The sequence below is a fragment of the Lissotriton helveticus genome, chromosome 1_1 (assembly GCF_964261635.1).
Source record: "Lissotriton helveticus chromosome 1_1, aLisHel1.1, whole genome shotgun sequence".
Classification (NCBI taxonomy): domain Eukaryota; kingdom Metazoa; phylum Chordata; class Amphibia; order Caudata; family Salamandridae; genus Lissotriton; species Lissotriton helveticus.
This window is the reverse complement of record NC_136057.1, coordinates 1843094113-1843118511: the sequence shown is the minus strand read 5'-3', so window position 1 is coordinate 1843118511 and position 24399 is coordinate 1843094113. Positions and strand designations below refer to the sequence as shown.

General features: G+C 48.0%; 1 protein-coding gene across 3 annotated transcripts in view; it reads left to right on the top strand.

Moving 5' to 3' along the window:
- Positions 1-24399, top strand: part of NUF2 (NUF2 component of NDC80 kinetochore complex) — a 414966-nt gene that overhangs the window by 216475 nt on the left and 174092 nt on the right. For all 3 annotated transcript variants that reach the window (XM_078641336.1, XM_078641328.1, XM_078641341.1), the window contains one exon: positions 8438-8500. In XM_078641336.1, coding sequence (XP_078497462.1) covers positions 8438-8500 — 63 coding nt within the window. The remainder of the gene's footprint in view (positions 1-8437; positions 8501-24399) is intronic.

The following is a 24399-nucleotide window of genomic DNA, read 5'->3' as shown; positions in this document are numbered from 1 at the left end:
GTTGCTCCATGCATTTGTGCTACTTCTTCATAACTCCTGCAACTTTATACCGTCTTAGACCACGGAGCCGGTGAGTTATGCTGCTTGTTGACCGGCTTCCAAGCTCTACTCAAGCTCACTTTTCACATACTGAGCGCTAAGGGCTATAATTCTTTACACGTTCAAAGATATCATCTTAGAACATCAGTGTGTGCGTCTCTTCCCACAGTCCACTGCCCATGCTCTCCATTCCTTCTCTCTAGATCCTCCTTTGCTTTGCATGCTGTGCATTTAGATATTTCCGAGCATCCCCCTCTCTGGAAGAGTCTTACATCAACTCTGTCCATTGCCATAGCCTATTCAAATGCCCTTGCTCCACATTTCAGAACCAGCAGCACCTATATTACAAGAGCTTGGTGTGCATATGGAGATACATGCAAGAAATTACTCACAAAGTAACTTGCTTGTAAGGTTGATGATGGATGACGAAGTGTCCCACAGTCTATCAAGCAACCCATGCAATTGAGCTCTGTGGTTTACAGTGGCATTAAAACTGGCTCAGTAAAGAGCACTCCTAAATTGAAGAAATCTTGTATGCTTGGGGGACTAAAAACGAATTTGAATTTTCTAAAGCACCAAAGAAACTTGCACACAGGGCCACACAAAAACTATTGAGCTCAATCCAGTTACTGTTTACGCAGGTCTACTGTGTTAGGGTTTCTTGGTTTCCCAGCATTCAGCTGCCACCTAACCTCTGCCCTTTGTGTGGCATCTCGATCTTCATTATCAATTTTACACTGTTTTCATCCTTCTCAAGACCAGATGGATTCTTTAATTTCTTCTTTTAAATTAAAGCAGCCTCCAAAATGGAGTACTGTGTGTGGAGAGAGTTTGTTATGGTGTTTTTTGTTATGATTGGGCATAAGTAACAGGAGGATGAAGGTTGGCAAATAGTACCTGTATAAAAGTCAGTGAGAGAGTCAGTCAGTCAGGGAGAGAGAGTCAGTTATTCAGTCAGTCAGTGAGAGAGTCAGTCGGTCAGTGAGAGAGTGAGAGTCAGTCAGTGACAGAGATTGGGAGAGTCAGTCAGTGAGAGAGAGAGTCTGACAGTGAGAGAGTTGGTGAGAGTCAGTAAGGGAGAGAGTGAGTCAGTCAGTAAGAGAGAGTGAGAGAGTCAGTCAGTGGGAGAGTCAATCAGTGAAAGAGTCAGTCAGTGAGAGAGAGTGGGAGAGTCAGTCAGTGAGAGAGTGTCAGTCAGGGAGAGAGAGCCAGACAGTGAGAGAGTTGGTGAGAGTCAATCAGTAAGAGAGAGAGTGAGACAGTCAGTAAGAGAGAGAGTGAGACAGTCAGTAAAGAGAGAGTGAGCGAGTCAGTCAGTGAGAGAGAGTGGGAGAGTCAGTCATTGAGAGAGTGTCAGTAAGAGAGTTAGTGATAGAGAGTGAGACAGTCCGTAAGAGCGAGAGTGAGACAGTAAGAGAGTGAGACAGTAAAGAGAGAGTGTGAGAGTCAGTCAGTCAGAGAGCGTGAGAGTCAGTCAGACAGTCAGTCAGAGAGAGAGTGAGAGTCAGTCAGAGAGCGAGTGAGTGAGTCAGTCAGTAAGAGTCAGTCAGTCAGTCAGTCATTGAGAGAGAGCCAGTCAGTGAGAGAGATAGAGACAGTGAGAGAGTGGAAGACCTGGGCTGGACTCTCTGGGTCACAGAATGGCGCAGCATCAACAAAAATATATATGGAGCATAACTGAATAATCTCTGTGCAACTTGGAGTCTCATTGTAACTAGCCCCAGGCAAACCAGTAATAATGCTCAAGAACTGAAGAAGAAACAAATACCACTACACCTGGGAAGCAGTGGGACATTTAGGGACGTGTAGTCTACAAGGAATACAGAGCATAGTCAGAGACAAGTATAACACGAACAACTGAGGGAACTGACCACAGGCAAAACAATGAAGTAGAGGTAGCAAGTATGAACCCAAACTAGAAGGATAAGCGAGAGTGGTAACAACCGCCCCTGTTGCCAGACATCCATCCATATTTCAAGAGAACCTTAATAGGGATCCACAGTGGGAGGTACAATAAAAGAAACACAACTAGAAGGGTACGCACAACTAGATGAGGAATCATCAAAAGATGAACAAAACACATGATGGGTTGAAAACGATGTAAACATGCATTAGCCTTGTTAACCCCAAAACGTGTGCCACTTTGAGCGATGTGATGAAATTGGTGTTTATAGACATTATAGAGGTTACAACGGGTAGAGAAGTGGACCAGCGTGGGGGGGGGGGGTGCTTTTCTTTACTCTCCGTGCCATTTATGAACTGAAAGTAAAGGTCACACTGTCGGAATACACTGTCACTTTCAGCAAGCGCGGTCCATAAAATGAAACCGGACCGCTCTACAAAGAACAAACAAAGAAGAGTGGGAGGTGTGCAAACATGGAGTGGAGGCTGCTAATTAGTAATCTGATCCATGATCAGGGAGGAATGCAGCTGCCAGCCTGCGCGCCGCTGCACGCTCGCGAGAGCAAAACGCGTGGGAGTGAACATTTGAAGAAGAGGTGGGACATGCACCCGCCTTTGGCCATTTGTGTGCTTTCATTATTGAAAGACACATGCAAAGGCCAATCAGATGTGTTGGAGGAGTCTGACCCACATGGAGAAGTTTTGAGCCCACACAAGAAGCCTCCCATAGAGGCAGCGCATGCGCGCTGCGCTAGGCTCTACCTAAAGAGGTGGTATAAAGCACAGGCAAAAAATTACCGGCCCATATCTTTACCAGATTGTACTGTAAAAGTTATGGGCTGTGTTTTACTACATCCGCTTGAGCACTGGGCGACCGAGAACAACATCTTAACCAACACTCAAAATGGTTTTAAGAAAGGCCTGGGCACTGCAGATCAGTGCCTAAACCTGAGCTTAGTCATAGGCAAGTACACAGCAGTTAAGAAGGGATCTATATATTTGTCCTTTATGGACTTAACAGCAACCTTTGATTTCATTCACGTTCCAAATTATGATCCATTATGACTGAGTTAGGTGTGCAGCATGGCGGAATTACTTTTATCAGTCAATTATATAAAGATACCGATGCCAGTTTCTGCTATGGTAAGGACAGTGAATCCTTGAACATTTTTATCTTCAGACTGGGAGTAAAATAAGAATGTGTTCTTGCCCCGTGTTTATTCTCCTTGTATATTAATAGAGTTGAACATTTTTTAAAGTTGAGAGCAAAGGACATACCTTGCATTAGGTGTTCGCCCCCTCCCTATTCTTGTATGTACTGATGATGCAGTCTTAGTGGCTAGAGCAGGGAGAGGGCGCCAACGTTTAATCAATAATGTTATTGTTTTTATGAAGGATCTTGATCTGAAAGTTAACCAGAGTTAGACGTTAATCATGATTTGTGCTGCACGACTGGCCAAAAAAGGTGCTCATTTTATCGATAACTCTGAGATTTATATTTGTGATCTTACTTAGGTATCCTGTTTGATGACAAATATAAATGGAAACCAATGTTCTATAACAGGAAAACTTTCTCTGAAAAATCCATCATTGACCTTCACGGTTTTTGTAAAAATGTGTGCTCAAAGCCAGTGAAAGATTTCTTCGATTCTTGCATGTAAATATGTGTGCGCGTTGCATCTTATGGGGCTAGCATCTGGGGCACGATAGACAAAGTTGCTTAAACAAGTAGAAACATAATTTTGAAAAATCTGTTGGCGACCCCTTAAAGTTATGCTAATGCCATCTGTCATGCGGAATTGGCTATCCCCTATATAGAGGACAGAATTAAACTTTCTCCTCTCTTACTGTGACATTCTATATGGGTAAGGGAGGAGATTGTCCTTAACAAGCTTGCCATAAAGGATTTCTTACAACTTCATTCTACCCTAGATATTCCGTGGCTTGCATATGGGAAGACGGTTTGCGAGTTGATTGGGCAACCGCACCTTTTTGCCGAACCAGAGTCTTTCCACCACCTAGAAAAGGGCACTTTAAAGCAAGTGTTTATGAGAAGGCCACATCAAAGAGAGATTCTTTAGATAATCTTAAATCCACAGTGCGTGTGCACAATCTGGTGCACGTTCTTGAGGGCCTCCAACAGTAATTTACTACTCTCTCCTGGTAGGGTTTCCTGACAATAGTTGCACTTTATGTGAACTATGTGTATGCCCCTGCAAGTGGAATTCTATTCCTTCAACTATACACATTGTGTTCTTTTTATCTGCTGTCTAGAAAGGGATTCGGCCTCCAGTCTCTAGGTCCCACGGTTTCCATAGCTGGTTACCCTCAGGGTCTGGCTCCCATCAATCACCTCCTGAGCTCAGAGCAGTCACCACAAACCAAGGCACTCCTGCCTCCAGGCTTCGCTCATGAGACGCCGCTTTTCTGGGGCCAGCACTGTGGGCCCTTTTGGTTCCCAGTAGGATCTCTCCGGGAACCGCAGACTTTTCGGGTCCTCACCACTTCACCCCTCCATCTGTGTCGGCAGCCTCAGGCAGATACTTTTCAGTACACTCTCGCCCAGGCGGTACACTACACTGGCAGCGTCACACTTCACTGAGGGTGGGGGGAGGCACCTCCTACGTTCCCCGGTGGTCCGCTAGTCACCTCGGGGGGTGGTCCGTCCAGCAATCCGCCACTCGATGTCTGGGGCCGGCGATCGCCCCTCAGCTCAGGCACTGCACCAGGGATAGTCGGGCCAGCTAGACCGATTTCCGAATAGGAGCCTGCCGGCAATCGCGCCATTGCTCCCACTGGACTGCCCTCAGGCGATGGTCGTTGGTTCCAGGGAGCAATCACCCATTGCAGATTATGCCGCGGGCGTTGAATCAGTCCTGTAACAACAGGATCTTCTATAGATTTGATAGCTCCAGCCGGACCTCATGGGGAGCACGTCTTACTCGGCCATGTTGTTGGCCATGCCCCTTCGTATTGCATATTGTTGAGTAGTTTTTTCTCTGCAGCTGACTAGTCTTTTCTCAAAATTCTTTTGCAATGTGCAAGAGACCATGTTCCCTCCTAAATTTACAGGGTTCAAGCCATGTTGGGACTGTTAAAATCACATGACTGTTGCAGATTCCACATGGTATGTCTTGGGTGTTTGGGTTCAGGCCACAACTCCAAGCCATGTGAGGAGTGTGCGCTCATTCATCGCCAGGGGAGCTGAGATTTTATAGTCAAGCTGTACGCCGCCAAACACAGCAAAAAGTCATGTAAGCCCTGCTCCCGCTCAAAGTAAAGAGCACATTCCTGCTTTCTGATTGCTCTTCCTAACAGGTTTTTGTTGCGGTCCAAATTTTATGGCAAGTTTAAGTCCAAGACTAAATGTAAGAAGACCCAGAGCGACTTGTCCCTGTCTCCCCATGATCCCAGTAACCAACAAGGAGTCAATGAATAATCTGATTCTGATGTGCGACCAAACTTCCTGGGTCATCTGCTATGTTGCAAAAGATTGAGGCTTAGTTATATAGGGCATTCTTTGGCACCTCTGGCATGCCTTTGAGCCCCAAGTAGCCATGTAGGCCTCCAGTCTGATTACCAGCAGAGGATTCGTCCTTACTGCTGTCAGTGCCTCCTGAACCTGTTCTGCTCAGACTCTGGAGCCGACCTCATGTCCGGCACCACAATCCATGCCGGTTCATGCCATGTCTGAGACTGCCTCAACACAAATGCCACCAAAGGTTGATGCCGATCTTATTATCCTGTATGACTCTGACATGAATCTGCCGCGGGCTTGATGTAGGACGCCTCTGGAAAAGTCTTGACGCAACCGGATCCAGTTCTCTCTGATTCAGACAAAACACCACCTTTACCTTGGAGCCCCCCTTCAGTTCTCCAACAATTATTTGGACCTTTTCCCTGCATGGGGCTGAGTTCTCCACCTGTTCCTTCAGCAAAAGAGACAGCCTCATTGCTGTTGTCATCAGATGAGCAGCTAAAGTCCTGGGCTTGCGGTTGCCATCTATTGAGGTGAGAAACAATATTATTACTGAAGTTTTCAGCCTCCAAGTCTTTTCTGTCATTCAATGTATCCCTGACTGGCACTCTTGTTGGCACCATGGCTAAATCGTGCTGCTGCCCACTTGTAAATGGACAGATAACACAATGCCACAGACCTGCTTCAGGTGACCATACTTTTTTATGCAATGTTGAACTCCTACGAGCATGGTAGTTCAGGATTCCACTAGTAGAATTAACCCAAACTCATTCCAGATAAATTTCCTCAGATAGAAAGTCAGAGAGAATTGAGGCATTTGGGAAACTGATGTTCTCCTCGGCTTGCTTCGTCCTTCAGTTAACACCAGCTGCTTGCTAGGTAGGTAGTCCCACACCTTATGAGACATTGACACCGAGCTCTTCCCAGCAGTTCTAGAGGAATTCCCCACCAATCTGGCACATACTATTAAGGCTGGTCAGGATGCGGCCAAGTAGAGAATAAGGTCAGGTCTCAACACGACCGACTGTGTAGGCAGAGCAGTCGGGACTAGTGTGTGGCTCTGGCGCCAAGCTAGGATGAGATCCATGGGCTTCTTAGGCGACATTGAAGTTTTATTCATGGATATACGTTATTATGGGTCTATTTGGCAAAAAGGCTGATTCTGTCCATGGCTGCTTTAAAGAAAGCAAAGACACAGCATGCTCCCCTTGTTTCTCCACACTTGCAAAGCAGTAAGGCCCAAAAGTTTCACCCGCTTCAAGGCATTGGCAGGGATTTCGCATACAGGCAATGCCAAAGCCCTTCAACAGAGGTACTCCAGTTCCATTGGGGTAGGGGATCCAGTAGATGGCATCCATGCCCACAGGGGAAATGAAACTCTGTCTGCCGCAGCAATTCAAAGTTGCTTTAGTTTGCCCTTAGCTAGTGGGAGAGGTGTGGCGCAGCGACCAGTGTGGCTGACTCCGAAGCGCAGGGCTCACGGTTTGATCCCTGGCGGCAGCTCAAATCAGCATCATGCGACTCTGGGCAGTAGCACACTTAATCTCCCAGAGGGCCCCCCAGTGCCTGGATACCCTTAGCGGTGATAAGTCTGCGCTTTACAAATGTAGAATTATTTATTATTACTTTGCAGCACACAACCACCCTGTGGGAGGCAGAATCACTTATTCTCTCCACAGACGGTAGGCCATAAGATCCGACAGGAGGGACCTGCAGATAGTTCAATGGATTTATCCCCTCCATATTCCTTTTGGACACACTGTATCTTCCGCCCACATCAGAGTTACTTTCAGGGGAGCACTTGTCTATTTTGTTGCAGTGAGTCCAGGCTTTTTTGGCGAAAGGAGTCCTAGAGTCCTGGCCTTCGAAATCAGAATTAGATGTTATTTCCCAGTGCTGAAAAAGGCAGAGGCCACCATCCTATTTTAGATCTCCGACCTCTTAATTTCTTTCTCCAGAAGGACAAATTTAAAATTCTCAACCTGGTCAGGCTAGGTTCTATTAGCCCTGCGTTTCAGGAAACTAGATGGTAGGGTTGGGCTGGCAGGATGTCTGTTTCTGTCCTGAAGGCCGACAAGCGCTGCCTGAGCTCTCCAATGGCCCCCAAGTGTATATGAAGATGATCACAGTGGTCGCAGCATACCTTCGGAGGTCGGTGTACAATTCTTTTCCTACCTAGATGACTAGATAAATGCGGGCTCACCACAGTCAGTCGTGAACCACCTCCAATCAAAGACAAACCTCCTGACATCTGTGAGGGTTCACTATTAATGTGCCAAAGTCACACTGGACTCCTGTCATCGGAGCAACTCTGGATACTGTCTTCCCTGCGGATCATTGTCCTAGACGTTTGCACTAGATGTTTCAGCATTGGTCCTGGGTCTCAGGGACAGTGGTTCTGAGGCTTCTTGGAATATTTGCCTCCATCATTCTCCTTGTCGACTGTGCAAGGCTGAACATATAGGCTCTGAGGTGGGAACTGAAGTTTCACACCCAGTATCAAGGGGACCAGCATGGCTAAACAACCTTGGCAAAGTCAATAGTCCTCTTAGTCCAAATCCATTGGCTTAGCCAATTATTGTAAGAGTACATAATGATGATTTTATTTGTATAAAAAAAAGTGAGGCATACTGTGTTTTACTCTTCTTTTTGCCATCCTTAATTTTCACTTGGTCTTTCTTTTCTTCTTAAACTATGAACGTAGACACACAATGGGTATTTCCATGTATGGGTTTAATGTCTCATCAGATAATTTGATTTGTAATTGATGTCTGCCTCGGAGTCACAAGAAAGAAGGTGTTTGGTCTTCATAAGTTTGTTTTTGATGCTTCTAATTTGTAACATTACAGTTTGTTATGTCTGGTGTGTGCGCTTTATGCTTAATTGAGTTGCATTAAAGTTAAGCATGATTATTAGCCTTTTTTGCCTTCAATAAATCGTGCTGTACTTTCCAAATGACGAAAAATATGTATTTGACAATTTTAGCTAATATTTTTCATAATTATTTTTCTTCATAAGGCAGCGTTGCAAGAAAAGTTTGCCCAAAAGAAGACTGAGTATGCTGCACATGCCAAAAGACTGGTAAGACGTATATTTTGTTTTGTCACAGTCGCCCGCAAAATGCGAATTACACATTCTTAAAGTTTTGATTTGGATGAAAAAGGTAGAATTTATTCCTCAAAGTGTAGATTCTGGGAATTAGGCTTAATCAAGAGGTAGTAGAGTAGCAGTTGTTTCTGATAGATACATCTGCCGTGTGGATTCCTCACCTTGTGAATATCCCCTTGCGTCAGCAACTGCTGAACCTGTGGTCCTCAGAAAGAAAGGCTGCACTAAGGAAGACTGCACCTGCTGAGCCAAGACAGGACTTCAGAAAGAGAAGTGCTGCTCTCATTGTCAATTTCGTGGTGAGAGACATCAAGGGATGGACCTGCTCACACACATGCACATAACCAGTGAGTGGACACAAAAAGCTAGTTGGATAGCCTCCTGTTTAGCTTCATGGGCACAAATGTTAAACAAGCCTGCACTTGCAAAGTAGCAATTTGACCAGTAATAACGGGACTTGTTCTAGACTCCGCTGGTGTAGCCCAGGACATCAAGTCCTAGCCCCCAATATATACCTCTCTGATCATGCACCCTTGTTTGGTGCTAAAGTAAACTCGGTTTCGCCACATAACTGCAACTTGTGAGTCTAAAGAAAAAGATAATTGTTTTTGAGCACATTCTGAGTTGCCAGTTTGCGCGTAGCCTCAAATGTTGTTGAGTACCAAAGCTCCACCGGACCGCTAAACTTCAGCTAGTATTGGGGAGAACTCTATGATGAAGCATGCCACTGTGTTTATTAGTGGGTGAGAGGTATTTTATACAAAAAAAGATTTTTTTCTCCTAGTTAGATTTAGGGAGCTCAGTGTAACAACCAGTGGGGTGAATCCCACTCTTGATTACTATGATGATATTGGAAAGCTGGATCAACTCCTAAAGAACAAGTTACTTACCTTCGGTAACGCTTTTTCTGGTAGATACAATATCTGCCTGTGGATTCCTCACCTTGTGAATATCCCCTTGCGTCAGCAACATTCGGAAATTCTTTTTTGTAGCTTCGCGCCGACGTGGACTTGGACATCATAGAGACACTGCATCGCACGCGACTCCGCTGACGTCACCGACGCCTATAATAGGCCCACGCCAGCGTGATGACATCCGTTCCCTTTTTTCCGCGTCGTCGACGCTAACGGTTTCGGGATACTCAGTAGCTTTTGGTAGCTGTGTTACTCTTTTTCCTTGTTTTCTTTGTTCTCTTGCCTCTTTATCTCCCTAGAATAAAGAAGACTGGATGTAAGCCCTACAGGGAGTGCGGGAAAATGATGTCCATTACGGACCCACACCAGGACTGTATTTGGTGTTTAAGCTCTGACCACGACGTGGATGGTTGTTCGTCGTGCCGAAAAATGAACCTAAAGGCCCTGCGAGAGAGGGAGACCAAACTTCTTGTAGCGAAGCTGAAAGCCGATAAAGTAAGGAAGACTTCAAGATCCCGCTCGAGGAAGTCGAGGTCAAAATCAAGATCTCGAGAGGCATCGGCTTCGAAGTCCTCATCAGATCATGCTTCGAGGTCGCATAAGAAGCACAAGAAAAGGAGGCATGATTCTCGACGTCATTCGGGTGAGAAGTCGGGCTCGAAGTCGAGATCGCCCAAGAAGATTAGATCGAAGGTAATCCCACCACAAGAAGCTTCGGATCGGGAAGGTGAGGCCTCGCCTTCGGAGTCACAAGTTCAATCTCCGACTCCGGTTTCCAACCCGACTCCGACGCCGTCTCCGGCTAAAGAAGAAGTGGAGGAAGTTCCTAATGAGGAAGAAGAATCGGCGCCTGTTGAAGAGCCGGATTCGAATCTGGCTCGAGATCAGCCTGAGGGTGATCATCCACCTTTTCCTGCACCAGGTCAGGATCCATCAGCGTACCCCTCTGGTGCACCTTCAGGTCCCATGGGTCCAATGGCATTTAATTTGGGTGTGCCACACTCTTATGCCCCGGCACCTTTCATGCCGTATATGCCAGCCCCGACGCCGCTGTGGCAGTACCCGGCTCCGCCGAGGTCGACGCCGGCTCGACCGAAGTCGACGACTCCGGTACCGGCGTCGCCCGCTCCAAGCAGGTCTTTGGAGCATCCATCTAAGCCTTCGGATTCTGTACCGACGTCGGCTCCGTCGGAGTCGGTGGTGGATCCGACTGCGATCCGTGTAAAGGAGAGATCCAGGAGGGAAGCACAACGCCTCCTGGAGGAACGGATGTATTACGAATCTCACCCAGACTTGGAGGAAGGTGAACTGGATGAGGATTGTTTTGAAGAGCTGGCTGATGCTAGTGACCTTGATTTTTTCCCCAGAGTGGGAGTTGCCATCAGGTCCGGATACGCCTTCAAAGGATGTCCAGCCATATCACGTGGTAATGGGGAAGGCAGCATGACTTTTAGGTTTGACATTACCAACTGTTAAGTGTAAATCAAATCTGCTTACAGAAGTACTCCATTCACCAAGCTCAGCTGTGGAACCGTTACTTCCATTTAATGAGGCGTTAACTGAACCTATTATGGAGGTGTGGAAAAAGCCTCTTTCTGCTCCTGCTGTCTCAAAAAGTGTGGCGAGGAGATATAGGGTGGCTCCCGAAGACCCTGCCTTTTTATCATCTCACCCTTTTGAAAGCCTGGTGATTCAGGCTGCGTGCTCTAAAAAGTCGGTTGGTGCTTTTCCCCAAGTGCCTGGTGACAAGGAGGCCAAGAAGCAAGATCAAGTGGCCAAGAAAACTTTCTCCTCCGCAAGTATGGCGTTAAAGTCAACGAATGCCACTTGTCTCATGGGGAGGTATGTGCACGCACTTATGGACTCAATGCGTTTGTTGATTCCAAAGGTTCCAGAAGACTGCAGGGGTGACTTTGAGGAGGTGTTATCTGATACTCAAGCGGCAGCTCGTCAAGTTATCCAGAGCGGGCTAGATACTGCAGATTCTGTGGCACGGATCATGGGCACTGCGGTTGCCACAAGAAGATCAGCTTGGCTGAAATCCTCGGATTGTTCTGCGTATGTGCAGTCTGCACTGTTAGATCTACCATTTGATGGAGTTGGACTCTTTGGCAAGAAGGCAGATACAGCCTTAGAGAGGTTTAAAGACAGCAGAGCAACTGCTAGATCTTTTGGTCTTCAAGTAAGAGGTTCAACGACCAGAAAGTTCAGAGGTTTTGGACGCTCTTCTTTTCGTACCTATAGACAAGGTCAGCAGCAGCAACAACAGCAGCAGCAGCAAAATACCTTGTATAGGTCATACAGGGGAAAGCAAAGGGCACGTCCTCGAGGGCGTCAAGCCTCTTCCTCCTCCTCCTCCTCCAACCCCCCAGCCACAGAAAAGCAGCCCTAGATCCGCCATTCAGGATCATGTGGGTCCGGTGGGGGGTCGGCTTACCCACTTTCTACGGGATTGGGAATCGGTTACATCAGATCTTTGGGTTCTCAATCTCGTAGAAAATGGGTATGCCCTTCCCTTTCGGGAATTCCCTCCCAATTACCCTCCTTGCCAGGGGTATTGCTCACAGGACCATCTGTTGCTCCTACAGGAGGAAGCTCAGACTCTGTTAAGAAAGGGTGCGATAGAGGTGGTCCCAGAGCAGGAAAGGGGTCAGGGATGCTACTCCCGGTATTTCCTGATTCCCAAGAAGGATGGCAGACTTCGTCCAATCCTGGATCTCAGGATCTTGAATCTCTATCTGAAACAAGAGAAATTCAAGATGCTCACCCTTGCTGCTGGAAGAAGACTGGATGGTGTCGCTCGACTTGCAGGATGCGTACTTTCACATCACCATCCTGAAGTCGCACAGGAAGTATCTCCGTTTTACGGTGGGATCGCAGCACTATCAGTTTGCGGTCCTTCCGTTTGGGCTTACTACTGCGCCTCGAGTCTTCACCAAGGTGATGGCAGTGGTGGCGGCGCATCTCAGAAGGTCAGGGATTCCTGTATTCCCTTATTTGGACGACTGGCTGAACAAAGCAGAGTCGTCAGAGAGAGTACTCCATCATCTGCGAGAGACAACCCAGTTGTTGTACAGGTTGGGTTTTTCGATAAATGTACCCAAGTCTCACCTGGTGCCCTCCCAGCGTAACCTGTTCATAGGTGCTGTACTGGACACAACTGTATGTCGTGCATTCCCTCCTCCTCAAAGGATTCGCGACATACAGGAAATGATTCCTTTATTTTACAATGGAGCGGTCGTTCCAGTCCTGAAGGTAGTTCGCCTGCTCAGTCTGATGGCTTCATGCATTCTGTTGGTCAACCATGCACGCTGGCACATGAGGGCGCTCCAGTGGTGCCTCCGCAGGCAGTGGTATCAGCACAACGGAGATCTCAGAGAGTCAGTGAGGATCTCCAGAGAAGCTGCGGTGGATCTGTCTTGGTGGGGCGTGGAAGGCAACCTGTCTCAGGGGAAGCCTTTTCAGTTGCCTCCTCCGGTGGCCACAGTGATAACGGATGCATCCACTCTAGGGTGGGCTGCTCATCTGGGGGATCTGGAGGTCAAGGGTCTTTGGTCTCCAGAGGAAAGGTTGCTTCACATCAACCTTCTAGAATTGCGGGCGATACGTTTGGCGCTCAAGGCCTTCCTCCCTTCCCTTCGCGGTCGTTCGGTCCAGGTCCTGACGGACAACACGACCGCGATGTGGTACATCAACAAACAGGGAGGAGTGGGGTCACAGTGTCTCTGCAGAGAGGCTCTGCATCTCTGGTCCTGGGTTCAGGACCATCAGATTTGTCTGATGGCAAATCATCTGGCCGGAGTTCTGAATGTTCGTGCAGACAGTCTCAGTCGGCAGTTCTCCGCCGACCACGAGTGGAGGCTTCACCAGGAGGTGGTTCGTCACGTCTTTCGGACGTGGAGGACTCCTCGGGTGGACCGGTTCGCCACTCGCGAGAATGCTCACTGCCTGTCATTCTGCAGTCTCCAGTTTCCGATGCAAGGAGCCTTGGGGGACGCGTTTCAGTTGAGTTGGGGAAATCAACTCCTTTACGCGTTTCCTCCCATACCTTTGATTCCCCGGGTTCTGAGGCAGATTCGCCAAGACCGGGCCCAATGCATATTGGTCGCCCCGGACTGGCCAAGAAGGGTGTGGTATACAGATCTTCTCCACCTCTCCTCTCATCCGCCGCTCCGTCTCCCTCTCAGGGCAGACCTCCTCTCTCAGATGGAGGGGCAGGTTCTACACCCCCACCTCCAGACATTACACCTTCATGCCTGGAGATTGAACGGGGCAACCTGAATTCCTTTTCTCTCCCGCCTGACGTGGTAGATGTCATCTTGTCGGCCAGGCGTGACTCCACTAAGTCCATCTATTCTTATAGATGGTCAAAATTTGTCACTTGGTGTGGAGGGAAATCTATTGACCCTTTGAGAGCCCATTTGTCTGATGTTCTCCAGTTTGCCCTTTCTCTGGCACAGCAAGGGCTTGCTGTTGCCACAGTTAAGGGCTATCTTTCTGCGCTGTCGGCTTTTCTCTGTTTGCCTGATCAGCCATCTCTTTTCAAATCTCCTGTGGTTTTAAGGTTTTTAAAGGGTCTCACAAATAAGTTCCCTCCTGTTCCTTTTATTGTGCCTCAGTGGGACTTAAATCTTGTCTTGACCTTTTTGATGGGTGCTCCTTTTGAGCCTCTTCACAAATGTCCTTTGAGGTTTTTGACTCTTAAGACAGTCTTCTTCGTTGCAATAACCTCTGCAAGGAGGGTAAGTGAGCTTCAAGCTCTTAGTTCCAAGCCCCCTTTCTTGACCATTCATGCTAATCGAATGGTTCTTAGGACCAGGGCTGCTTTTCTTCCGAAGGTGGTTACTCCTTTCCACCTTGGTCAATCCATTACCCTCCCTACCTTTTATCCTCCCCCCACACCCTTCCAAGGAGGAAAAGAGGTTGCACCGTCTGGACCCCAAAAGGGCGGTGTCCTTTTACTTGGACTGATCTAAAGACTATCGTTTGGATGACCAGCTCTTCATTGGGTTTGCTGGCTGCAAAAGAGGAAGAGCGGTCCTTAAAAGAACTTTGTCAAGATGGATCGTCCTCTGTATAAAGATCTGCTACTCTTTGGCCGGTAAGGAACCACCAGAGGGTATAAGGGCTCATTCTACAGGGGCTAAGTCTTCAACCATAGCATTGGCTAGAGGTGTTCCTGTAGAGGATATTTGTAGGGCGGCAACTTGGTCTTCCATCCACACTTTCGCGAAGCATTACTGCTTGGATTCCGAAGTGAGGAGGGACGGTCACTTTGCGCGCTCTGTTCTCCAGGATTTCCTGGTCTAGAAGAGTGGACACCCTCCTCCAGGAGTGGGGACTGCTGTGGGACTCTATTCACAAGGTGAGGAATCCACACGGCAGATGTATCTATCAGAAGAACAAGTTACTTACCTTCGGTAACGCTTTTTCTGGTAGATACAATATCTGCCTGTGGATTCCTCACTGACCCACCCGCCTTCCCGTTGTCCACTCTTCTATACCAGAGTTTCTGTAATGTATTTATTTTATTGTCAAGGAGTTGTTTATTTAAAATGTTTTATTGCATTTGCTTCACACTGTGTGTGTTACCTTGATATTTGTACTGCGTATACTGTGTATATGTCTACTGTCATTGGTCCGTCCGTGTGCCTCGAAGGCACGGAAAAAAGGGCGGAACTGATGTCATCACGCCGGCGTGGGCCTATTATAGGCGTCAGTGATGTCAGAGGAGTCGCGTGCACTACTTTGCAAGTGCAAGCTTGTTTAGCTTTTGTGCCCATGAAGCTAAACATGAGGCTATCCAACTAGCTGTTTGTGTCCACTCACTGGTCATGTGCATGTGTGTGAGCAGGTCCATCCCTTGAAGTCTCTCACCACGAAATTGACAATGAGAGCAGCACTTCTCTTTCTGAAGTCCTGTCTTGGCTCAGCAGGTGCAGTCTTCCTTAGTGCAGCCTTTCTTTCTGAGGACCACAGGTTCAGCAGTTGCAGTCCTTCTCCCATCCTTTCCGACCTCAGCAGTGCTCTGAGGCTGGAAGCCAGGGGTGCCACTTTAATGCAAATTTAGAGTTTGTCATTGAGAAGTACTCCCTAGCCAATCGGAAAACAATTCCCACGGGTCAACCCATCTCTCATCATTTCCTGTGTGCTTGATTCTAAACAATTCCACAGTGCATCTATGCCCAGATCCAAAATGTCAAGACTCTTCTTCCCTAGGTCATATCTAAGGGCACATCCCTGAAGTGTGTCCAGTATAATTATCCACCCCTCCTGTAAAACTGGTTATGCACTGGTTTTTCCCCTCTGGAGGAGATGCGAGTCTGTCTGCCTACGCAAAGGAGTTGGCAAGCCAAGATGTGACTTGCATTTGCCTCTTGGAAACAGTAGCCTCTTTAATGCTGGCCATCTGTGGCCACACCTCCTACCACCACTAGTGCTTTTTTATACGTATTCCTGGTAGCGCTTCACACCTAGTAGGGGGGTAGCAGGCTGTCTCGGGTGCTGTACCATCACTTTTCAATTAAAAGTTACTTTAATTCCAGCCTCCACATCAAATAGGGTTTAGTGGAACGCAAATGTAAGTTAGCACTTGTGGGCTAGCACAACCTCAGGTTAGTCAATGGGACTACTGGCCTTGATTCTTTGAAAATGACAATTGTTTAAGTTTTTACTGTCCAGACATGTAACACATAAAGGAACATGCCCTATTTAATATTTAGTACCCTGCCTTATGGGCTACTAACGCCTTTCCTAGAGATGACTTATAAATATTAAAAATGAAGCATTTGACTTGACAAAGGGTTTATTTTACCATGTTGGTTTGGCGGTTTAAAAACTGCCCATCTAGGCTACGATGGCAAACCTAGAGCCATGTTTTCATCTTGCCACTGCAGTGGTGCCACAATAAGTGCTACTATCCACTAGTGACATTTAATTTACTAGCCCTGGGCACAACTGTAACGATATACTAGGGGCATATCGGTAAGTTAAATATGCCAATCGGGTATTAGCCAATTGCACATACAATTTAAGCGGTCAGAGCACATGCACTGAGGCCTAGTCAGCAGGACCCAGTGCACTTCAGTGTTTAAAAAACAGCAGCATCAGTCCAGAAATATGGAGGGATCCTACAATGAGATTCCTTTCCTTACAACCTTCATTAACAAGCATCCATCCTCCTCTCTTTGGGTCTCCACCATTGAAGATCATATCACTAGTTTCCAGGCCCCCTCCCTGAGCCTACATTTGGACGGATACCCTCCTTTGGCTGGGGATGGTCCCCTGTGGTTCTCTGTCCCACCCCATCCCATCCCTTCCGATGACATACACTCTCACTAGGCCCGTCCACATCCTCTCCTTGAATGTCAATGGCCTCTTAGACCGCATCAAACGTGCGGCTGTCCTCCGTGCTGCCCATCGCCACACACCGGATATCCTCTTCCTCCAAGAGACCCACCTCTTAGGTACACAGTGTAACTTCCTAGCCCGCTACGGCTTTGACAGGGTCTGGCATTCCGGTTTCACACGGGGATCCCGGGGGGGTGGCTATCTTACTTAGGAAAGGCCTTCCATTTACCCTGGCTGCTGCCGAGACAGATGTGCAGGGCCGTTATGTGGTGGTCTCGGGTACTATGGAGGGACGCCCCCTCAACCTCCTGAGTCTTCACATTCCCTCTGCCCTCCTGTCTCCATCACTCCGCCACCTTACACGGGTGCTTTCCTCCCTCCCGCAGGGTCTTACGGTGGTCGGGGGAGACTTCAATGCCGTTCTCCAGCCCCTGCGTGATACGACAGGTACCCTGTCCGTGGCCCGTGTCACTTCCGCTAAATCCCTGTCAAGCTGGACCTCGGCCCTGGGTCTCTGTGACGTGTGGCGGGTCTGGAACCTCCGCGTGAAGCAGTACACCCCTACGTCTGCGTCCCACCATACTCACTCCCGCATTGATCTTCTCCTGATGCCGGCCGCCGACTGTCAGCTGGTGTCTGGCACCGCGATCCTGCCCAGGGGGATTTTGGACCATTCTCCTGTCTCCCTCCGGCTCGGGTTTTTCTCGACGGGCCTGCGAGCGGTTTGGCGGTTGAACGCCTGGTTCCTACAAGACTTGGAGTTGGTGGAATCACTCGGCCAGGAACTCAATCACTATTTTTCCACCAATGCGGGCTCGGTCCCCTCACCCGGGACGCTGTGGGAGGCAAGCAAGGCCGTTGTCCGGGGAGTGGCCAGGGGCTTGGTCCACGCGAAGCGATCGGAACAGATGGCCCAGCTCGCACAGCTGGAATCCCGAGCGACAAAGCTGGAAGCTGCCAAACTCTCTGGCGGGTGGGATGATTCCTCCCGGCAACTAGCAGCGGTTCGCGAAGAGATCCGCCGAATCTCGCTGAAGTCAGCCAAGATGCTATGGCGCTCGTCGGTAGCTCGGGTTTACGGATGGGGGGGATAAGAACGGCAAACTCCTCCACAATCTTGTGTCTTATTCCAAAGCCAACCGTATTATTCCGGACATCCGCTCCCATGATCACACCCTCCAAGGAACTTCCGCGGCCATAGTGCACACTTTTGCTACCTTCTATGCGCACCTCTATGATAAACTGCCCTCGGGCGCTCCTCTGGCCGCTCTGATGGATGAAACCGGTACCCGACTGCCTTCTATCTCTCAGGACACTGCGGACACTCTGGAACGCCCCTTCACCCTGGAGGAAGTCCAGGATGCCATTTCCCTCCTACACCCCGGTAAGACGCCTGGTCCCGACGGATACCCTCAGGAGTACTACGAGGCCTTTCGAGATATTTTGGCCCCTCACCTGCTGGATCTTTTCCGCCATGTGGCAGAGACTGGCATATTCCCTCCGGAGTCGAATTTGGCCGCGATAGTGGTTATTCCGAAGACGCAGCCGCCATCCCTGAGCTGTGCGGACTATCGCCCGATCTCGCTGATCAACACGGAGATTAAGCTCTTCGCCACCATCTTGGCTCAGAGACTCCGACCCCTCCTGCAGGACATGGTCCACCCCGACCAATGCGGGTTCATGTCGGCTAGAGGCACCCGCCACTGCATTCGCCGCCTTCACCTGGCTCTGGCCCACCGTGATCGGCTAACCCCATACCTAGCCCTCCTTCTCATAGACTTCGAAAAGGCCTTCAACACGGTGCATTGGGACTATCTGCAGGATGTGCTGGAAAGGATGGGTTTTGGTCCCTCGTTCCGCCATCTCATCAGAGTCCTCTACACCAACCCCCGAGCCCGTGTCCTCATTAACGGAGAGCTCTCCGAGGCCTTCCCGATCCGCAGGGGCACGCGTCAGGGGTCCCCTCTCTCGCCACTCTTGTTCGCGTTGGCAATGGAGGCCCTGGCGGCGCTCATCCGACAGGAACCACATGGGCCTGTGATTCGAGCCAAGTGGACAAGATAGCCCTATATGTGGACGACGTGCTGCTATATCTGGCGAACCCCGAAAGTTTTGGCCCCAGGTGCCTGATGGTCCTTTCGGCTTTTGAGGAGGTCTCTGGACTTCATCTCAATGCGGCCAAGTCCACTCTGGTCCCGCTGCATCCCTCCAGGAAGTGTTACGACTGGCAGTCGACTATTCCCCTTAGGAGGAACTCGGTCAAGTACCTTGGCGTCTGGGTAGCTCTTCTACCGGAGCTGGAATGGGCCCTGAACATCACGCCCTTGGTCATCAGGATGAAGGCGGACCTCAAGAAGTGGCAGACCCTTCCCCTGAACCCCCTGGACAGAAGCGCGCTCTTCAAAATGATGGTCCTCCCCCGTTTCCTTTACATACTGCAGAACATCACGGTCCACCTTCAGGGTAGTTGGTTCCGCGAGCTTGACAGGGTCCTCACCTGGTTTCTCTGGGGAGGCGGGAGGCCGCACGTGTCCCTGGCACACTGCCGCATTTGACGGGGGTGACCAATCTTCACCTCTAGTACCTGACCACGAAAGTCATAGTCATACACGATGGGCAGGGTCGGACCAGCCGCCCGCATACCAATCGTGTGGAGCTCACTGTGTTGGACTTTACACAGGTCCAAGCACTTCTGTATGTTAGTCCTGTGCCACAGGCGATGGCCCCGGTCACTAGGACGGTGTTACAGGCCTGGCGCACGGCCCTAAGGCACGTGGGGTGGGACCGACAACTCACTCGACAGACGCCCCTCTGGCATGGGTCTTGGATGCGGGGGGTCTTGTCCCTGCGGGGTTTCCGTAGGTGGGACCTCATTGGCGTCTCGGTGCTCGGAGATGTTTGGGTGGGGGATCACATCCGCTCTTTCGCAGACCTACAGCAACGTCACGATCTTCCTCACTCCCAACTCTATTGTTACTTGCAACTGAGACACGCTCAGGTGATGATGGGGAACCTGGGCAGGGGGGTGTGTCCCGCATTTTTCTATCCCTTGTGAGTAATGGTCCCGCTTCCCTAGACCGGCTCAGGGCCCGCTGGGAGGACTGGCTGGGACCCTGGAAGAGGCAGACTGGAGGGATGCCCTCATGGCGCCCAGAACCTTGACCACGTCCTCCAGGCTGCACCTGGTCCAATTGTACTCCCTCCATGCGGCATACCTCACCCCGGCACGTCTGTTCCAGGCCCGGTTGAGGCCCTCTTCAGCGTGCCCGCGATGTGCCTCAGCCCCTACTGATTTCTATCACATGGTATGGCGTTGTCCGGAGCTGGTGCCGTTCTGGCGGGGGGTGGAGCTGGAGCTTACGCAGGCCTTGGGATGGGAGGTTCCACACAACCCATTGCGTATGCTGTTGGGGGTCTTTGATGGCCTCGATGGTTCTAGGATGGACAAGCGCCTCTTTGGGACAGCTGTGGCAGTGGCCAAGAGGGACATAGCAGCGCATTGGTCACAGGCTAAGGCACCTACTGTGCAGAGATGGATGAGGGGAGTGGACTGGTGTGGGATCCAAGAAGAAGCCCTATTTGAGGCTCGAGGATGTCCGGACTTATTTAACAAGGTGTGGGGTAAATGGTTTAATATGCTGCCACCATGATAATCTGTCTTCTTTTACTTTGTCACATTGTAACCATCATCCAAACTGCTGTGTTAGACCCTGATGGCCCGGCTCTACTTGTATAATCAATTAACCCTGTCATGTTTCCTTTAATATGTGATTAACTGCAACCAATGGATTTACACTGTTCTTATAAAACCAATAAAGTTGATTATCAAAAAAAAACAAGCATCCATCATGGCCATTTTTATTGCCAAAAGTTCGGCAAAACCAACAAAACATGCCTTCACCAAACATCCACTCCAAGGCTATGACAACAGACGTAATCAATGCTAAAGGGGGCTATTCCATTCCTCAAATCTATTCAACCTCACTATAAAGAATGATCTCAATATATTAGAATGGGTTACCTGGTTGACACTGGCTATTCTCCAGTATTGGGGTATCTTTCATAGATTCACATGCTTGAATATTCCCCGTCGTTGAAGTGGGAGTCCCACGGTACATAACATAGCAATGTAGCCATAACACAAGCATATATACATAGAGAAAGCAAAAAACCATAGAGTTTTTCCTAGATAGACAACATATCACTTCTATGATATATCATAGTCATTATGTTTTGGTCCAAATTCTGGCCAATCAGGCGTCAGCACCCTCTTAGAATGTTCTCCTCAGAGGCTCAGACCCTCTGATTTTCTACCGCACGTCGTGTGAAGGGAGTCTCCCTGAGCTCTGCTCAGTTTTTCTTCTAATTTCAATCTAAAAATCAGTTTTTGGAATGTCTACCACCAAGAAGTCCCTCTTCAGACCTTGTGGTTCCTTTGGAAAGCAGAGACTTCATTCTAAAGACCCTCATAAAAAATTTATTTATTGCCTGTATCCTGAACATCAAGTTAAGGATTGCAAGATATGTAGAACCTTCTCTCAGAAGACCCTGAAAGACAGAGAAGGCCTGTTGTATAGCGTTTTAGGACCCTAGTGTAATTTTCCCGATTCATGCCCTTATATAGGTATAAAGTACTGTATCCTGATATAAGCATAGAAATCACAACCATATTAAGACATAGCCCAAGTAGTCCAAATACGGCTTGGCTACTTCCACTAGTTCCGAAAATCTACAACGATTTCTTGGAAAAACCCGCCTTCAGCAGTCAGGGACTTCCCCCTGCATGAATATTAATTTATCCAAGAAATCATGGAGTTTTGAGAGAATTAAGTCTCTAATGACGTTATTATGTCCAATCTTAAGTCAAACTCGGCACCTTCCAGGTATAAATATGCCCACACTTGTCCAAACAAACACACGGTGGTTTGGAGCAGTTCGACTATCTACTTGCCCGACGCGCCCTGCTGCAGCAAGTGCCGAAGGAAGCCGACCCTCCAGCTGACGCACTGAGAGACGCTGTACTTTCTCCTGCCGAGAAATCCAGCTCCAGTGTTTCCAGGCTACCCTTGCGGGTTGCTGGGAAATCGAGTCCTGAGAGAGAGATACAAGACCTCCTTCATTCTATACCAAGGTAGGGAGCCAAGTAGACCCTAGGAGAATTCTTGGAATAGATTCTTGGCAAAGAATACTAAAACTAGGCTACACCCCTTATTTACTTCTTCCCTTGTACTAGACCTAGGTTAGGTACACTGAGGTAGGCGTATTTTAGAAGCACTAGTTGACTACTTTTAGTCATTATTTATCACTATGTATTTTATGCATTTTAGGTATTTTATGGCTTAGAAACCATATCATGCTTTTACAATATTATTTTATAATACTCTTCGTACTGTACGCTTTGTACTTTACGCTTTGTACTTTACCACAAGTATTACGATTGCAGTAGTTCATTTCTTATGCTTGAGAAAGAAGACTGTTCAATAAAAACCTTTTATTGAAAACGCCCGTCTCTCTATTTCTCTGCACCTCTGATGAAACTAAGCATGCACGATTGACTGAGTGAAATAACTATCTATTGTTTCCGCGACTCTAGAGATATATTTCTTATTCTTGGGAAACAAAGTTGTCATGTTTTAAGCGGTTGTCAGAAACTAATCCCTTCTTGTTCATTTGAGAAAGTTTCTAGTGACCTCTGAGCTAGCTGGCACACACACAAATATTCGGTAGAGACCTAGTCGACTTCAGTCCTATGTCTAAACTGGTGTGTTTCTATCTAGGACCTTAATTCGATATTCCCGATTTATGCCCTTATGTGGTTATAATAAATAGTATCCTTATAAAGGCATAAGAATCATCTCCATATTTAGTAATAGCCCATGCAGTCCAAATACGGCAAGGCTACTCCCATAGACTCCTAGAAAGCACAACGTGTTCTTTAAACAAACCAAGCCTCCAACAGCCCGGGAATTCTCCCTGCTTTTGTTTTGATTTGCACAAGAACTCCTGGAGTCCAGAAAGAACTGTTAGTTCTTAGTGACGTCTTATGTCCAACCTTACGTCAAACCCGGCACCTTTCAGGTATAAATATACCAACGTTGCCTTAAGCAAACACACGGTGGTTTGGAGCAGAGCGGCTATCTACTTGCCCGAAGCCCAGCTGATGCGAGAGCCGAAGGAAGCCGCCCCTCCCTTTTGACGCACTGAGAAAGACGCTGTCTTTTTCTCCAGCCGAGAAAATCCAGCTCCGGTGTTTCCAGTCACCCTTGCGGGTTGCTGGGAGATCGAGTCCTGAGAGAGAGATACAAGACCTCCTACATTCTATTACCAAGGTACGGAGCTGACTAAACCCTTAAGAGAATTCTTGATTCAGATTCTTGGCAAAAACCAACTTAACTTAAACTGCAACTTACTTACTCCTTCCCATGTATTAGGCTTAGGTCAGGTACACCGGGGTAGGCGTATCTTAGAAGCACCAGTTGAGTACGTTAGTCAATGTTTTTATGTATGTCTAAATATTATCCGTTTTAAAGTATCATATGGCTAAGAAACCGTATCAATGCTTTTACAGTATTATTTCATAATACTCCTTTTACTGTACGCACTTTACTTCATGATAAGTATTGCAACTGTGGCAATTCATTTCTCTTGCATGAGAAAGAAGACTGCTCAATAAATAACACCTTTTATTGAAAACGCCCGTCTCTCTATTTCTCTGCACTCTGGTGAAACTAAGTATGCACGATTGACTGAGTGAAATAGCTGTCTATTGTTTTCACACGACTCTAGAGATACACTCTTTATTCTGAGGGAGCAAAGTTGTCATGTTTATGCGGTTGTCAGAAGCTAATCCCTTCTTGTCCAAATCAGGAGAGTTAACTCTTTCCTGAACATTCGAGAAAGTTTCTAGTGACCTCTGAGCTAGCTGGCAAAACTAATTAAGTCTAATATAGTCAGTAGAGACCTAGATGACCTCAGTCCTACGTCTACACTGCTGTCTGTCTATATTATTCCAATGCGCAGAGCCTATTGGGAATATAGGAACTACACTACATGGCACCCAACTTTTGGTAAGGCGATAATCTAACGCAAGACATTAGAGTAACTCAGTCGTGCTTTTTCACACAAACCCCTTTTCCCGTAAAAACTCCAATAGACGTCTGGAGTGGGTAAAAGGTTAATATCCGCCGGAACTCAGTAGGAAGAGATTCCTATGTATTAGTTTTTGGTTTAGTCAACGTTGAAGGATACAGTGTTCCAAAATATTGTGCACCTAATCTTTGTTTCCCTTGAAACTTGATCTGCAACAAAAACTTTCTGTCAGTAAAATGGGAGAAAGCGAACACGAAAGAGAGAGAGCTACAATAGCAGCTCAACTCCTAGCGGATGACACAAGTCTCCAAAATGATGACCCGAATGTTATACTCATTCCGGTAAACGTAAGAAGAACTATAACTCTTAAACTTACAGAAAATGGACTATCACCGAGAGGTGGTACAGTCATATTCGTGGTAGAGGCCCATGAACATCGGCAGACAGAGGTATTCTATTCATGGATAAATTGTCCAGCAGCACACGCTGTGACACAAGACTTCCACTATTACAAAATAG